This window comes from Pelmatolapia mariae, linkage group LG18 (genome assembly GCF_036321145.2).
Source record: "Pelmatolapia mariae isolate MD_Pm_ZW linkage group LG18, Pm_UMD_F_2, whole genome shotgun sequence".
NCBI classification, from domain to species: Eukaryota; Metazoa; Chordata; class Actinopteri; order Cichliformes; family Cichlidae; genus Pelmatolapia; species Pelmatolapia mariae.
This window is the reverse complement of record NC_086243.1, coordinates 13,924,481-13,941,625: the sequence shown is the minus strand read 5'-3', so window position 1 is coordinate 13,941,625 and position 17,145 is coordinate 13,924,481. Positions and strand designations below refer to the sequence as shown.

The window sequence follows — 17,145 nt, the reverse complement described above, 5'->3', positions numbered from 1 at the left end:
TGTGGTATACTTTTTCTTTTCCAGAAAAAGCTTTTATTTAACACAATTCAGTGGGCTACATACTGCACTTAGAGGAGAGAAACAAAGTATCGAGCGTATTGTACTAGCATTCTATATCCAGTATCCAATACCAGCGCTGGTATCAATACAATCTATATTTAGATTGGTCGACCACAACAACACAACACCTCGGCAGGCTCAATTCAGATCTCATCTTTTCAGCTGAAATAATAAGTAGCTCAAAGTCAGGGACTGAATTACATGCTGAGAAATAAATGGTGAAACCGACACACCTTCTCTGTCTGATAGTTTTAATCGCGTCACCGTCAGTAGGTTTTGTAAAACATGGCAGCCGGTTGGGGCTTCTGACCTTGTTCTTTCTATCTGTAGCATCACTGACTGCAAAGTCACAAATAACAGAGAACAGCAGCTTTCAACTCTATTTATACCTCTGCAAAGTAGATTAGCTTTGCTCTGCTTTTAGTTTCTGTCCATCAGCAGCACAGAAATCTATTCAATGAAAAGATTCATCAATCAAGTTTAAGGCACAAGCCATTCGGGTGGGAAACAAATCATTCATTTGTTGTGCTAATTTGAGTCAGTGAGTTCTGATATTATTAGTAGGGTGGGGTTTTTTTAACTCCTGGTAAAACTAAGCGGCCTTGACATGACTCCAGAACCTTAATCTTTTTCTTCAAGGGACAAGAAATCAATTCAGCTTACAAAATTCAAGAGGCTGTAATGATGGAAGTCTGTTTCATTGGCAGAGATTTGTCATTTCTGTCCTGGAGCAGTTTTTTTTTTCTTTCCTTCACATTTTTTTAGCTAAAATAAAAGTTCTTTATGCAAATGCTGACTTAATTTGACCTTGAGGGACTGTAACCATCAGCCGACCCTGACAGTGTGAACTTAACCTTTGACCTCTGCCTCCCATTGCCCTTATCTCCCACAGTGATGGACAGCTTGACCTTTGACCCTTCTAAAGAGCTGTTAGAGAGCCTCACTTTGTTAAATACAGACAGACACGGAGATGACTTCATTATATCACTGTGTATGTTTGTGTGTGTTGTGCATGTGTGACCGTGACCCACCAATCTCACAGTTCTCCCCAGTGTATCCTTGTGGGCAGTAGCAGGTGTAGCCCGTTCCCTGAGGAAGGCACTTCCCTCCGTGCAGACACGGGTTTGTCATGCAGGGCTCCACTTCAGCTAAAACAGACAGACGGATGGAGGGAGGTGAAGGGAGGAAAAATGGAACCGTTAATTGGCAACATTGTAAAAGAGAATGTTTTTGTGTTTGTAGATATCATTTATTTTTTCAAGAAAAAGCAGGTGTATCTAATCTCGCAGGCGGTGAAAAGATTTCTGTGTTAATCCTCTTAAAATGGACGGATTAAACATAATTTCCTCAATCAAATCAATGTATGATTCTGAGAAAAGAAAAAAGAAGAAAAAAGACACGGCGCTCTAAATTTTCCATCAGCGCAGCTCAGTCATAACCAGCGGTTACAACAGATGCATATCCATTTCACACTCCGTCTCTTTTCAAAGGGATCAGAAGCCGAAGAGCCTCAACCCCGCCATCCACTCACAGCCACAGTTGTCATGGTTACCATATGGAAAGCGAGCCTGCGCTCACTCCATTGAGCATAGTGGGCAGCGTGAGAACTTGAGACATTAGCCATCCTCAACAGAAATGAGGGGACCTCCCGCTGAGCGCCTCGCCCCAGCCATTCACCCCCTAAACGTATGCGTGTGTGTGGTCCATTTCCACAATTAAAAATTTCCATATCAATTGACACACTACCACGTGTTTCTCCCCTGAGCTGCTCATTATAGCAAGTTAAGGTCTTTGAAAACCACCACTCGTTCATCCTGGCCACAAAAGCTCGGCTGTGGGAGTCTTTGTTCTGCCAGCTCTCTCCCTGACACCGAAGGCTGCTTAGGTGGGGGTGGTGTGTGTTTGTGAGGTTGACGGTGAATGTCTTGGTGTGTGGCTTTGTGTATTTACATGGTACGATGAGTTAAAATCAATACTCTGGCTATGATTAGCCCTCAGGGTGAGATTCTTCAATAACTGATCAGGAGCACACATCCTCTGAATGATCGTAACGCTGCGAGCTAAAGGTTAAAGGACAAAAGATCATTGAAAGCGTTCAACCACAAGGACCTGAGCGCAGAGAAAGAACTGTCAATAGCTTCAGCTCTGTGATGAATTTTGCGAGCTACTCCTCTCGCATCACGCTTTGAATTCCGCTGAAGTCAGGTGCTAAACCCAGCCATGCATTTCATTTAATGTACATCAGTGTGGGCTAACGTGCACTTGCACCCTCTGCATCAGTCAAGGTCACGGCACATCTTGACAAATATCAACTGCTGTGACAAGCAGATTTACGCCTCGTGTGTGTGTGTGTGTGTGTGTGTGTGTGTGTGTGTGTGTGTGTGTGTGTGTGTGTGTGGATAGATGTATGTATGTGTGAAAGATAAACCTTGTGCGATTGCTCGTTCATTAAAGCGAGTGGTGCAGAAAAATCAATAGCCCGTAGTGGGAGCTGACAGAGTGGACTGCCCCTTCGCTCTGCACAGAGGCTGACAGCTCGGGTACCAACATCAACAATAAACTGGCAACAGCAAAACTGTACTCATGTAAATATGTCTACAGAGATAGGACAGTTAATCCACAGATTATGCATTGCATCTGGTAATCATAGCCACAGGCACAGCAACAGTACGGGTTATCTTGAAAATATGATTCGTGCATAAGCACTCGCAAATAGAAAGGTGGAAACAAGACAGCTGGCTGCAATTTAAATGCCACAGAAAGATAAGAATCTGCCTAAAAAGATCAGACGTGCGTGTTTGTGCACTGAATGTGGAGCCACATGTGTGTTTGTTCACCTCTGAGGAACAATGCACTTTTGCTAAAGGTCCTTAAAGCAAACCTGAGGCTATTTCCTCCTCTCTCTCATTGATTCAGCTGACTGATGAAGTGCTCTGTGATCCAGTCAGGAGAGCAAATAATGACCACCAGCATGAAACCCAACCACAAGGGACTGAGCCCGAGCAGAGGTGTGTACACGAGAAAGACGTGTGAAGCTGAAAGCGTGTTATTCGGGTCCAATCTGCTGCGAGTGACTTCATCCACTCTACTGTTTGTATAGCAAAAAATATAACTGTGTGTTTATGTCCTTCTGCCTGCATGACTCTAGGGTCTCTCACTCAATCAATCAACCCTCATACTGTGCACCAGCGGCCCAGATGGTTGCCCTCGGCTTCTTGTCAATACAGTTTACAGCTGTTTTCCATCCGCAGACTCCTCACCACGCCTGCCACAGACATGAGCAGCTTTCACAGAGCAAAAATAAATCACCATAGAAATGTGTGATAGCATGATGCCCAGGGGGTTTTGAAATGCTCAGTGATAGGACGCTTTCTGTGTGCGCTCTCATTATCAAGCACAAAATAAGAAGTAAACCAGGTGGCCAGCCAGCAGCTTCACTGCGCTGCGGACTTAATCATGAGTTGTGCATGGTGGGCTCATCTTCTGTTGCCAGGAAAAACAAACCGCATCTTTTGAATAAATAAGCCAGAGGCAAGGTCAGAGGGAAAGTAATGAAAAGGTAGCCTTGAAAGATAATTCCCTCTTTTTTTTTGTAATCCAACAACTCATGTCTTACTTTTCAGTTTTCTCTGGGACAACAGCTTACACAGGCACGCCTCAGACTTTACTCCAAGGAACAGGACATGACACAGGCGTGTACTTACTTGAAGGATGAAGTCGCTTCTATATTTCTCAATGAATAGACGGTGTATTATATTGCTTTGCAAATGACCCTGAAGACAATTTAATTAGTATTGATGCATTACTTAACTTTCATTATGCTGCCCAGCCAGTTGGAGCTACCATTAAAGCAGATATGATCTTTACTACAACAATGCAATGTGAAGCATGCCATTCATGGTGATTATCGTACAAAAAATTACCTTTAACGATACTCATAGCATCATTGTTTGGATTTCCAGACAGCTGCTTTCAACACCCATAATAAAAGATTTCTAATGTCCACGTCTACTTTTCACGTCTTTTTAAGAAGGGAGCGACCAGCTGGTGAACATAGAATAGGATTTAGCTGCTAAAGAGCCTCATATTTACCTCAGGAGTTAGCGTAAGCCCCCAAAAAGTGTGAATGAATGATCATAAAGACAACTCAAAGCACTAGTTTCAAGTCTTATGATGTTCAAGTTGTGAGTTATGGTACAGATTAGAGTAGATGATAAAGCAGGGTGAGCATTAGGGGTGTTGGCCACCTTGTGATTGAGTTGCTACCATACGATGTTCTCAGAACCACTGCTCGATTGTTACGTCTGGTTTCAAAAAGTACACAAACAATTGGCTGATTTATGTGTTTCTTTTATATACAGACTATGGTCATGGCAGGTTTAAAGAACAGATCTTCCTGGTCCCATTTCTAAAGTGAATCTTTGAGCTTTCTACCGAGGTTTTTTATGTGGGTGGAAAAAAGACATTTGCAAACTGCCAACATCCTCAGTAATAAGTCACCGAACACAAAAAGTGCTTGTAATGGTGAGCACAAAAGGTCAAAGATGAAAGAGAACATAAACTGTGATGGACAGCTATATCAGAAAGCTGGGTTCATCCTTTTAAAGCCTGCCTTTGTTTTCTCTTCCAGATAACTTTCATTAATATGTGTCTGTCTGACTGTTTGTGTTTTCTTTGCCCCATTTTCCTTCTTTTAATTTTAAATTACATACAAGAAAAATAGTTGTGGATTACTAACAAAAGTTACATGAGCAAGCACGAAAGGTAAAGGGAACCAAAGGGATAACAAAATATCTGAAAACAGACATAAGATGCTTACATGTTGGACTGAGCGCTGTGGTGCTGATGTTGATTCCTCCTCCTCCTCCTGTGCTGCTGCTTTCTTCCTCCATGGTGACAGGTAACAGGGCCCCTGAGCCCACAGAATGAGACCAGGCAGGCTCCTCCTCATCTGGGGGTCCCGACAGTGACAGAGGGTTATCCAGAGAGCCGTTCACCACCACCTTCTCCACTGGGACTAATTGAAGTGGCGTTAGGGCGTCAGTGGAGCTTTCCTGATTTTTTGAATGAGGGGACGTAGCTGTGTCTCCCAATCCAACAGTTTGAGTCTCTGATGGGACGTTAGAAGGGACTGAAGGTGAAAAAGATGGGGTTTGGGGATGGAGTGGAGGTGAGGAAGGTGTTAGAGTTGGAGAGAAGGAAGAGGGGATAGATGAGGGGAGAAAATGAGACTCAGCTTCAGATTGGGATGGCTCGAAGAAAGATATGGATGGCATGGTGGATGGGGGTGCAGATGGAGATGAAGATAGTGTCTGATATGGGGCATCTGAGACTGACAGGGATGACTTTTCTGCTTCTGGTAAAGCAGGGGAGGATTTGGAAGTAGGAAAGTCACTTTCTGTACCAGATGTGGTCATGTCTGTTGGCTCATGAGGCCTGTCAGTGGTGATGGTGGTGGTTGTGCTAATGTCAGCTATGGCTGCGGTTGTGTCAGCTATGGTTGCGATCATGTCAGCTGTAGTTGTGGTCATGTCAGCTGTGGTTGCGGTCGTGTCATCTGTGGTTGTGGTCGTGTCAGCTGTGGTTGCGGTCGTGTCATCTGTGGTTGTGGTCGTGTCAGCTGTGGTTGCGGTCGTGTCATCTGTGGTTGTGGTCGTGTCAGCTGTGGTTGTGGCCGTGTCAGTTGTAGTTGTGGTTGTGGTAGTCGTGGAGTGTCCTCTCCTGTGACCTCTCTCTCTGGATCTTTCTCTGGATCTTTCTCTTGGCTTGCTTGTTCCGACTGGCCGGCGTGAGACCTGTATTTCTCCTTTTGCTTCTGCCCCGGTGATTTCTCCACTCCCCTCCTCCTCTGCTTTCCCTCTCTCCTCTCCTCTCCCCTTCTCTTCTCCCCTGCTCCTGTCCTCCCCTCTGTTCTTCTTTCCTCTTCCTCGTCCTCTCCCACTGGCTCTGGAGGTCACCGTCTCCTCCCTCTTGTCTCCAGGCTGAGTCGTGGTCTCGGTATCGACACGGATCCAGGCGTCTCCGCTGGAAGAGGGGATTTCAGGTGCAGGCCTGGAGGTTGTGGACGTGGGTGTCTCCGAGTTCTCCCAGCTCTTGTTGCTCTCTGTAGTCATAGATATACTGGAGGCAGCCAAAGTAGATGCCAGATGAGTGGGTGAATCTTCACTCGCTGGTGTGGTGCTCTCTCCTGGGGAACTGCTGAACCATGGCGTTCCCAAAGAAAGCAAACCTGTGCCAGGCATAAGGCAAAGAAAAAGAGAAGCAAAATAAAAGTCAGCAATGCAATTACTCCAGACAGGGAAAGGAGTTACAAAGTGAAATTCATCTTATGGATTCTCTCAGCTTCGCCAAGGGTGATAAAACAAACACTTCTAAGCTGTGTGAGCTTTACATCAGCTGTTTTCCTCCAAAACTGTAGCTGCACTCTCTACACTTCAATATTAACAACACTATCTAGCAGGAGACCGAGAGAAGCCATTAAAAAAGAAGCCTCAATAGTGCTTGCCTCTATAATATGTCAAACATTGGATGTCACATGGAAAAGTAAGACCAGATAACTCTGTATGTGAAGTATGGGTAGAATTACTCAAACTTGATGCAGTTCATTTGTCTGAGTCTAGCGTGAAGCTTCAGAATATTAAGCAGTGTTTGTGTCTTTTTGACTTTTAAATGTCAACAAGACATAATCATGAAAAGAATAAACCAGGATTTTTCTAAGGGAAAAATATCTGAGCTGGTGCTGAACAATATCGAACTTGTCACGGTCTGTGGGTTTTGTTATGGGATTTTGGGTTATATTCTGGACGTTTGTGGTTACTGATGTTATTAGGAGTCTTCTGTTTTCAGTGTCATTGTTTGGCTTTGGAGTCACGGTCTTGTCACCATATAGTCTAATAATGTTGGTAACATTCTCCTCAGTGTTTCCTTTGCCCTCTTCCTGTCTTTTCCTTTTCCAGTTATTATTTACTTCCTGTTTTATTTTGGTAGTTCATTTGCTCCTGTGTTATTGTGTTTAGTTTTACTTCCTTTGTCTCATTGTCATTAGTTTCAGCTTTTTCTTATTACTCTCCCCTGTCCACTTCACTTGAATACCTCATGTGTATAAATAGTGTTATCTTCCCCTCAGTTCTTGTTTCAGTGTCTCTTTCCTACGTGCAGTTTTCCTCCCCTTGTGTTCCTTGTCAGTAGTGATATTCTGTTTTTGTCTTTCCTATGTATGTTTGATTTGGAGGCTTTGTGGCAGCCTGAAATAAAAGTTTCCTTTTCAGTTTACTTCCACCTCCCCTCTGAGTCTTCATTTGGGTCCCATTACCTCTGCGTCATGGCAAAAATACTCAAAAAATAAACAACTATAATTAAAATCTTCAAAACAAGGATGAATCCACTATGGAAATTTTGGACAAATAGATTTAAAGTACTGTGCAAACAGGATTTTGAACAAGAGTCTCCTGGCTTTCTTTCAAAGTTTTTCTTTGGTCATTGGCTGCTTTTTCACTTGTTTTCAGCTTTTTAACCTGAGAGATACATCTGGCCCTTCAGTTGATCCACCTACTGTTCATTAAAGCCTCACCAGAAATGGTCTCAGTGGAAGGGTGGCAGTCAAGAAGCCGTACTTAAGGAAGGGAAACAGGGAGGAAAGGATGAGGTATGCCATTTACACAAGAACTGGACTGGAAGTCAGTGACCACAGGCCTGATGGAGTGATGAATCTAAATTTGAGATTTCTGATATAAATCTTTGTCAATATTTACAGAAGAGGTGAGGACAGAGGTACAACAGAGAGTGCCTACAGCCACCTGTAAAACACATTGTAGGCTCTGTGATGTTTTGGGGCTGCATTTCGGCCAGTGGTGTTGGGGACATTGCCAAAATAAATGGAATTATGAATTCAGAAAAGTACCATCAGATTTTGGAAAGGGTCTGATTGACAGTGACATTGACTATTGGCATGACATGGACTGGCCTCCCTAGAGCCCAGACTTGAACATTACTGAAGCAGTATAGGATTGACAGAACAGAACAAAAGGCAGATTACATCCAAAGAAGAGCTTTGAATGTCCTTCAAGAAGCCTGGAGAACTATTCCTGAAGACTACTTAAAGAAATGAGTAGTCTCTTAGAAAAGAAAGCTTGTCTAAGAGAGTTCAATTGTGCAAACTATGTTTTTGTTTCTTATACATTGTATTTCCATGTATGTTTGTACATGTTTCACTAAATCATTGCACTTATTTCCCATTTTCCTAGCAAAATATATAGAAATGTAGGGTAGCTCATGACTTTTGCACATTAGTGAAAAAACTATGCCACGGAGATGAAGAAATCTTCATAAAACATATTTTTTAAAAGATGCTTATAAAATATCCACCACACTACCTTTGAAGCTTTAGTCAGCTTAACATTTATGTAACACAATAAAAATCAACCCACGTTAAGCAAAAATAATTAACATTGCGCTGTAGTATTGTCAGTGCACTGTATATTTTACTCTGGAATTCCACAACTCTCTTCAGTGAAGGCTGCTTGTTAACATCAAAACATCCACACATACCTGACTGCTGCATCAGGCAGCGAATGCAACGAGGCAGACTTTGGTGTGAAAGCTATACAATTCTCTGAAGTGGCTAAAATAAATAATTTCTATCAATAAGATGTAAGAAACTAAGAAACAAAAATAGATTGACTTGAACTCTGAAAGTTACTGAGAGATTTAAGTGATAAACTTTAAATAGATGCCTGTGTCATTATTACCTCAAAAACAGTCTCTGTTAGCTAAAATAGACACCGCGCACACACAAAGATTCAGTCAGTCCAAACAGAATCAAACTGAAGAGCTCTGCACAAAAAGCCTCAAAATTAAATCAGTAACTCTAACATAGTTTAAACACACACTGAACAGAGATGCCTGCTGTTTTAAAACCACTTTCATCCACTGTGGACACACACAGACCTGTGAACCTGCTGAACCCTGACATGTAGGAAATGGAAAAAGATGACTTCCATTTCACTCCTTTTCTGTTGTCTGCTCACATTCACAACCAAACTTGGTCCCATGTCTAAGGTGCAAATCCCCGTTCCACTGATACACTGGTAGAGATGTGCTAATAGAGCAGCATTACACAGGAAATGGTTCAGAGTATAGTACAGCAGCACAGTGGTCACAAATACAAGTGAGTGTCTGCTTGTCTTTGTTACTCCGTAGCTAATGAAAAACCACCAAACATTAAAGAAACAATAGTGAGTCACCCAATCAAGCATAGGTATAAAAAATAATAAATTCTTATTTTCTTTCAGCTGCACACTAAAGGTCTGTGAATATTTATTTGAGAATACCACTGACCTTCATGTTTTCCTGTTTTGAATGCTTAGTTCTTATTTATTTCTTTTTACGTTTGTGTTTATCACATTTTTTCTCTTTCCTGTTTAGACTATTTTTTCCTTTGTTTTGAATTTATACAGTACAAGATTTTTTTTTTTTTTTTTTGGGGGGGGTTGTTGTGAGTTCCAGTCCTACTTTGATAATTAGTACTCTTGTGTGTCTCTGACTTTTATTTCCCCTTTATGATTATGTTCATCTGTGTCTTCTTTAACCATCAGTGAGTGTGTGTACACTGAAGCAATTCATGGTTTTAACGAGCTATGTTCAGCTTAAATTCTGAGTCCCGAAATTAGTTCTGTTTTTACCTGGCTCTTAAGTATCAAACATAAAAACATGTTATGTGGGCACACACTACCTTTTCTGGTGTGATACCCATTATCTCTGACTGGAGCTTTAAGTTTTTTGAAGCCAACTAATGCAAAGAAAGCCCAGCTATGCTGAACTTGCTTGTAGCGCGATGACCTGGATGACTGAGAACCTAAACAGACACCTCTCTGTTTTAGTATGTACATTTGTTGTGTTGCTTCAGTCATTTTGTTTTTGAGCTCAGGTGTCTTGAAATTGGATCCTTTACTCTGCAGACCATTACTTTCAACCCATATGGTACCCAGTATGTACATAACAAAAGCTGTAATGTCAAAGGGTCCCCAGAAGAGTTAGCTGAAAAGTATAATAAATGTATTCGTTTAATAATGTCCATATGTATAGATGTGCTGCAGAGGTGCTCTTCCTGTATCATGATAATAATGTTTTCCATTATAAAACTCTCTTCTGGAACAAATGGTCTGCATGTGTAGTGTTTTCTTTAGTAACTTATACTATATAATAAATACATTATCAAGTGAGATTTACTATTAGCCAAATTTAGGCTACTCATGCTGGTTTGCTAGTGACAGTTTTTTAAAGTATTAGCTAAACTGTTGGCTAATGATACCTGAGTGCTGAGATGGCATCATTAATCAGTTGCAATGTTGATTCATTGTTATGATGACATGTTGGCCAATAGAATACCTGATGTCACTGGGAGACACTGCATCGCTTTACAAGTTGAAGTTGAAACTAGTTTCAGTGGCAGTCTAAGTGTCATGGAGCCCAGTTTACAGTTACTTAGAGTGAAAATGGTGGCCAGCATAAGCTATATCACTTATCATTGCCATTTTTTTCCAAAGGCAAAACTCAGTGACAAAAATGAGAAACAATTCAGTGACCCTACTGACCGCAGAAAGTTTGAGAATCTCTGCTACAGACTGTATCCCAGTGTGAAGAAAGCAGCCGCTTAAAGCTAGAACTCGTCAGCTGTCACACTTTGTATCAATCACAGCTTGAAAGCAGTCCTGCGGGAGTGGCAGCTGAGCTACTGTATGTCAGTGTGACTTTAATTTCTCTCCAGACTTCAGAGTTTGCTTTTCTTTCAGGAGTTCTGCTCTCCTCAGTAAAGGCGTCTGCTCCCCCCCCAATGTCGCTGTTTCTTAATAAACTTTGTTCCAGGAGCTTAATGCATCATCTTGTTGAGTTGCTCATCCCTAACATCACACACTGTGCGAGTTACTGAACAAATATGCTCCAAATACATGCTCATAAATATACACTGGCATTAAGCCCTGTCAGTGTTTCATAACACAGATGCTGCGGTTCTGAAGAAAAAAGGAAAAATCTAAATAAGATGTCTCCTTATGGCCTATTTCATCCTATTCCTCTTCCCATTTCTCCCACACAGACCTGAGCTCGATTTAACATCTTTTGATCAGATTTTGACAATTTTCTCACAGTTCTAAAATGTGTCTCCTAAGAAATGGCCTTCCTCCTGTCTCAGCTAGATCCCAATTTAGAATCTGAAATACTCAATTTCTCACAGTTTTGATCTTTATTTGTCTAAAAAAAATATATACTTTTAATGTAATAGTAAAATTCAATAGAAAACCTGATCGCAAATTAGTCTTCTCAACAGACTCAATGACCATGTGTGCATTCAGGTCTATAATTTGAGTATTTGTGTCCTTTCTTTCTTCTCTTGTTATGTTTTTTTGAAGTATTTGGGGGCATTTTAGCCTTTATTATGATAGGAGGACAATTGAGGGTAGACAAATAAGCTGTGAGAGAGTGCAGGGAGAAGAAACCCAACCCTGTGCAATAGACTTATGCCATATAGAGCCTGTAGAGCTATAGCATGTCCCCTTTGTCCTGTTATTCTTAAACTATACAGAATAATAGAAATCTCCAAGTAAGACACACATCAAGGTCTGTTTGCACATTTCGAGGAGTTCATTCAGTAATAAAAGCATTTTAATGTAGTAAATCCCACTTGACTGGCTAATCTTAATTCATTGGTTTTAAACAGGACACATCCATTCACCTGATGGTGCTGTACTGGATTCCTGTGAACCCTCGTCGACCTTTTTCGTGACAATCTTCTCTTCCTCCGACTCTCCACTCGGTGACTGGGTTCCCCCCTCATCTTCAGTCCCCACCAGATAGTTCCAAGGTTTCCAAATGGACTTGACGATTTTGGAAATAACCTAAAATTAAAGTTGATTTCAATACAAAGTCCCTGTTTCAGTGTTTAAAGTGTCCGAACAGAATCTTAAAACCAACCTTCTTCTCAGGAGGAGTTGGATGGACTGGGGGCAGGAGAAACTCCTCAGAGTCGGGTCCAGGCTCCAGTGACTCTCCCCAGTCAAAGGAGTTCTGTCCCGGGATTAACTGGAGGGTTACATATGTTGTCGAGGACTCTGAGGACCAGGGGTCTGAGGCTTGAGACAATGATGTGAATGTTCATTTGTGCTGTCTTTGCCCATCAAACCCGGTTTTCTTTCTTACGGGAGTCAATATTAGCGTTTGTACTTACAGGCATCAGCACTGTGAAAGGAGTCCTCCTCTTCTAGGTCAACCAATCCTGTCCAGTTGGAAGGTGAAAGCTCGCTGTCATCTGGTGACTCTGTGCAAAGAAAAATACACTTTTAATTCTTCTATGTTACATTAATTCTCACTGTCTACATCGACTGATTGGATGAGCAAATTTTCTGGTTAACCAGATGGTTGGCGTCACTGGTTCATGTGCCTACTGCAGATAAATGTAACACCTCTGATCGTGGTGGTTTGTTGTGAAGTCACGTCGGGACTAGCTGTCCCTGTAGAGTCAGCATCGCTTGAGCCTGCGAGGTAGCTCCAGGGCTTCCACAGGGAGGTGTAGATCTGAAAGATGGAGCCTGTGTTCTTCACTTTACCTAGGAAACAGGGCAAAGAGATTTGCTGTTTGTATGACATTCACTGAAGGTTTTTGCCTCTAAAAGCTTTACCGAGTTTTAATTTTGACGATATTAGTCAGCACAAAAGCCTGAACTGACAGCTGAGCATCCAGATATTAAACTTAAGCATACCCCGTCTTTTCCCTCTCTCTCTCTTTCTCTTTCTCTCCCACAGCTTCTGTCAATCCAACAGTTTCTCAGATATGAATCAGAAACAAGTGTTGCCATAGCTACAACATTAGCAGTGAGATTTATTGTCATTGTTCCTGCATTAATAACACTCAAGGCTTTGTTTGGGAGTGATATGTTAGTCACGTCTGTGTATGTAATCATGCCTGTAGTCATTATTAATTCCTGTATGGGAAATAAAACAATATTCTATGTTACATAACCTTATCATACTATAAATTCACTGTATTGATGTTTTCTGCTGTGTTAATACTTAATTAACAAACATCATTTGACCCCTAGGCCACCATACCTCTGTAGCAGTAGGCATCATATAGTGCTGTAGTGTTGTCAGCGGTGTCATTGGGCGTGACCGTACGGACTCCTGGCTCTGTCCCTCCACAGTCAGCACGAGGCCAGGTCACTGGGTAGCGGACGCTGCCATCAGACAACCAGCCTGGGGCACAGCTGTCCAGGCCAGCCCTCCAGGCCAAGTACAGCTGCCCCACTGTGGCCAGCTGGCCCCCAAGGGACACACAGCGGTCGGAGGCAGAAGAAAGTGACAGTCTGCCTGGGACCGAGGAGTGAAACACCTCACCTGGAGCAGGGGAAAAAAAGAGACAGCAGATGGTGCCTGTCAAATTTCTAATAGGTTAAATAACTGAAATGCCACATAATGTTATATAATAGTGCTCGAGGTAAAATAATGAGGCTGGTGGTATTCTAAAGTAAAGTGCACCCTATGATTTAACAGTTTGTAGAACCACCGTTAGCAGCAATAACTCAATAACGTTATCTGTATGACTTTTTCAGTCTCTAACATTATTATGGAGGAATTTCAGCCCACTCATCCATAAAATGTTGCTTCGTTTCATGGAGGTTTGCAGGCATTCATTCATGCACAGCTCTCTTGATGTCCCACCAGAGCATTTCAATGAAGTTGAGGTCTGAACTTTGACCTTTGATTGTTTTCTTAATTTCTCATTGTACTGTCACATGACCCAACTTTAACTGTCACATGACCCAACTTTAGCTATTGGACAGACAAATTCATTTGACTCCATAGTCTAAAGTATTTTGGTATAAAGATGAGTTCATGTTCAACTCAGTAACTGCAGGTGTCCAGGTCCTGTTTTTGAGATGTTTGAGCTAATAAGCTGCGTTTGAATTTTGTGCATTGTGGCCAAACATCTCCACTTTGGTCTCGTCTGTACAACAGACATTGTTCAAGAAGTCACGTGGTTTGTTCACAAACAAGTTGCTCAGTCTTTTTTCTAATTGTACTATCGCAAACATTTAACATGCTAACTGAGGCTTGCAGATTCTGAGACATGAGTCTTGGGGTTTTTGCAGTTTCTCCGAGTGGTTTTTTTGGTTTAATTTTTATTTTTTTTTACTCCTTTGAGGGCAGTATTTAGTTTTTCACAGGACTCTTTGTAGACCTGTAAAATCTTTTTACGTTTTTTTTTTTTTTTTAATTTTTTTAGTTTCTGCAGCACGCGTGGCTTAAAGGCCAAAAATTCCTACTGAAAGTATTGAAAATGTGAATATTTTCATATAAAAAAACGCAAATAATAAAAAATAGGGAGCCATGATTTTGTAGCGCATGAACTTTAATGGTGGTTTTTTTTAAATTGTTATTTCGGATTGCTGACTTTCTGGCTATGTGTACATGTGGGTTTGGTCTGTGTCTTTTCACTTGATTTGGTGAAAACAATAAGAACACTTAAAAAAAAGTCCTGACTTATCCCTTTAATGTTGTAGCAGAATATGATGCAAACCAGCCAAACGCTGTGAGAGCTCTTGATGCTGCTTTATATCTTCTCTTGTGTGTGTGTTTGTGTGTGCATGAATGTGAGTGTGTGTTTGTGTACCATCCAATTCTTTTGCAAAACAGTACACATCAAACAGCTCTTTTGGGTCCCTCTTCCCATAATTCCTCACTCCAGCAGAGTACTCCTTATGTCCGTAGCAGCCAAGCTCTGGAACCTGGACAGCATATCTGTGGAGACAACCATTTGGGAGTGATGTAAGTAACTTTTTGCTTTTGTTTCAAAATAATAATAACTTGGACATTTTACTGCGTGACAAATGTGTTAGATCACATATCAAAGTGTTTCTTTTCATTAAGACTTTAAATATCAGTAAAGAATAAATTCCTATTTGCATTCTCTTTTAAAGGGTAAGGGATTAGAATAAATCAGAATAAAATTAATAGCAAAGAAACAGCAACACAGAAAAGAACACAATCTTAAAGCAGATGAAGCAGCAAAAAGAACTGAGGAATATTAATTGAGAAAGCAGATGATCCAAGAAGAGAGGAAACAAACAGGATAGTCATTAGTTTCAGTCCTTCAAAGCGCTACAGTGTTGCAGAAAGTGCAAGCAGCGAGCAAGAGAAGAGAACTTATTGATCGTCTCCTCACCGAACAGTCTGATCATCCAACCAGCCAGCAGCACAGCTGGCGAAGCCGTCATGGTACGCTGCCCACAGCTGGGCCGGAGTGGCGATCTGAGCCGAGTTTTCCTGACAGGCTCGCTGGGCGTCACTAAACGAGAGGGCGTAACGAGCGCTGGGAGACCGGTAGTGAAACACCACACCTACACAGACAGACCCAGAGACAGGTGGCAAACTGTTTTAATTCCTTTTAATTTGACAGATATACCAACAGAGTCAGAATCAATACATCGGGGGAATGTAATCAGCGAACATGTTATTAGGGGCCACAAACAGATCAAGCAAAGCAATACTCTAGTTTCGGCTGAAATTTCACACATGAGCACACAGAAAAAGAAAAAAAGAGAGAGCGAGAGAAACCGGTATTGGTATTCAGTGCAAACACTTTAATTAAATGAATAACACAATTATTCAAGCGGAAAACCAGATAACAAAAACAAAACAAGCACAGAAAGCATGACGCTACATTAATTAAAGCAGTCATTATAATATTGATAGAGTGAATCAATGTTATTAATGCTTAATTAAATAAAAAAGCAAAAAAAAGTGGTTTGGGGGGATGAGGTGCTTCTGTTTTAAAAGCCGCCATTATCTGTTTTACATTAGCACAACAAGGCTTGGCTGCAACAAAACACCAAAATCAATTAAGCTGGAAGAGGAATTTTAAAGCCCTTCGAGTTAACGCACTTCACCCTCTGTGCATCACTTGTGCTTAGCCTATATGTTTCCTTTGGGGCCCTAAACTTTCCTCAAACAGAAATCTCTCGTCGGCGGCTGCTGCACTTACCGGACACCACCAGGGGAACAGTGTCCCTCTCATAGTCGTTGCCCATGACAACCTGACAGTGGTAAGTGCCTGAGTCGTTGGTACGGAGGCTGGAGATCTCCATGGTAGCATTCAGAGGGTTGGCAGCGTATCCTGGCAGCATGATGCGACCACTGAAAGCCTTATTCACCTTGATTACATCGCCTTGGGCACAGAAAGAGAGGTTTCATCATTAAAGAGATTTTAGAGGTAGAACATAAACTTTGCTACATGTTTGCGTATATGGATTTAAAAGCCTTTGCTACCAGCAATGGGGTGACCCACTAACACCCAACTGTCCAACAAAGTTAGAACAGTTACCCCCCTGACATGGTTTTTGGTTTTTAGTCTTTTCTCACCAGTTGTTTGAGAAAGTCACTGTTTGCTGCAGAGATCTGACATTTAGACAGATCCACAATCTTAAAGGAAGTATGTTTTGTCCTTGATTTCTCTGCTTCCTGTTTTGTTTTGGGACTTATGTCTCTAATTTCAGGTCCTCCACTTCCTGCCTTTGTTTATTTCCTGCCTGTATGCACCTGTGCCCCTGTTCTTCCCTGGGCAAATGTAGTCTTTGCCTCCCTCCTAGTATTTGCGTACTTCTTGTTGAGCGTTGCAGCATTTAGTTAACCCCGTGAGTCTCCAAATTATAAACTGCACAACTTGTTAGCAAACAGTTTCACATTTGCATATCAAACACATACAGAGCAACATTAGCATTCATTTTGTGTTATATTTCTTTCTCCACCTGATCTCTGCTCATTTCTGAGGTAAATGTGACTTTTTAGCTGCTGAATGCTTTATGCTATGTGCTAGCAATTTTCTACAGTGCCTAAGAGGTCTTTCACTGAAAACAGCTGGCAGCTGTGCCCAATAAAATGTTAAGTTGTCTGCTGTATGGTACCCTGTGGATGGATTTAATCAGCACTGCTCAGGCAGATTTGGACATTTAGAAGTGCAGGTTTATTTCACTTTTATTCCAGGAGCTGTTACCATCAGCTTGTTAAGATCTTTTTCCCTTTTTCCTTTTGTGGCCT

General features: G+C 41.6%; 1 protein-coding gene across 3 annotated transcripts in view; it reads right to left on the bottom strand.

Moving 5' to 3' along the window:
- LOC134617428 (neurocan core protein-like) overlaps window positions 1-17,145 on the bottom strand; it is a 47,956-nt gene that overhangs the window by 11,873 nt on the left and 18,938 nt on the right. For all 3 annotated transcript variants that reach the window (XM_063462672.1, XM_063462671.1, XM_063462673.1), the window contains 10 exons: window positions 16,094-16,276; window positions 15,275-15,449; window positions 14,723-14,850; window positions 13,162-13,446; window positions 12,516-12,659; window positions 12,281-12,370; window positions 12,028-12,185; window positions 11,789-11,951; window positions 4,880-6,289; window positions 1,092-1,208 (listed from right to left, as the gene is read on the bottom strand). In XM_063462672.1, the coding sequence (XP_063318742.1) occupies window positions 1,092-1,208; window positions 4,880-6,289; window positions 11,789-11,951; window positions 12,028-12,185; window positions 12,281-12,370; window positions 12,516-12,659; window positions 13,162-13,446; window positions 14,723-14,850; window positions 15,275-15,449; window positions 16,094-16,276 (2,853 nt within the window). The remainder of the gene's footprint in view (window positions 1-1,091; window positions 1,209-4,879; window positions 6,290-11,788; window positions 11,952-12,027; window positions 12,186-12,280; window positions 12,371-12,515; window positions 12,660-13,161; window positions 13,447-14,722; window positions 14,851-15,274; window positions 15,450-16,093; window positions 16,277-17,145) is intronic.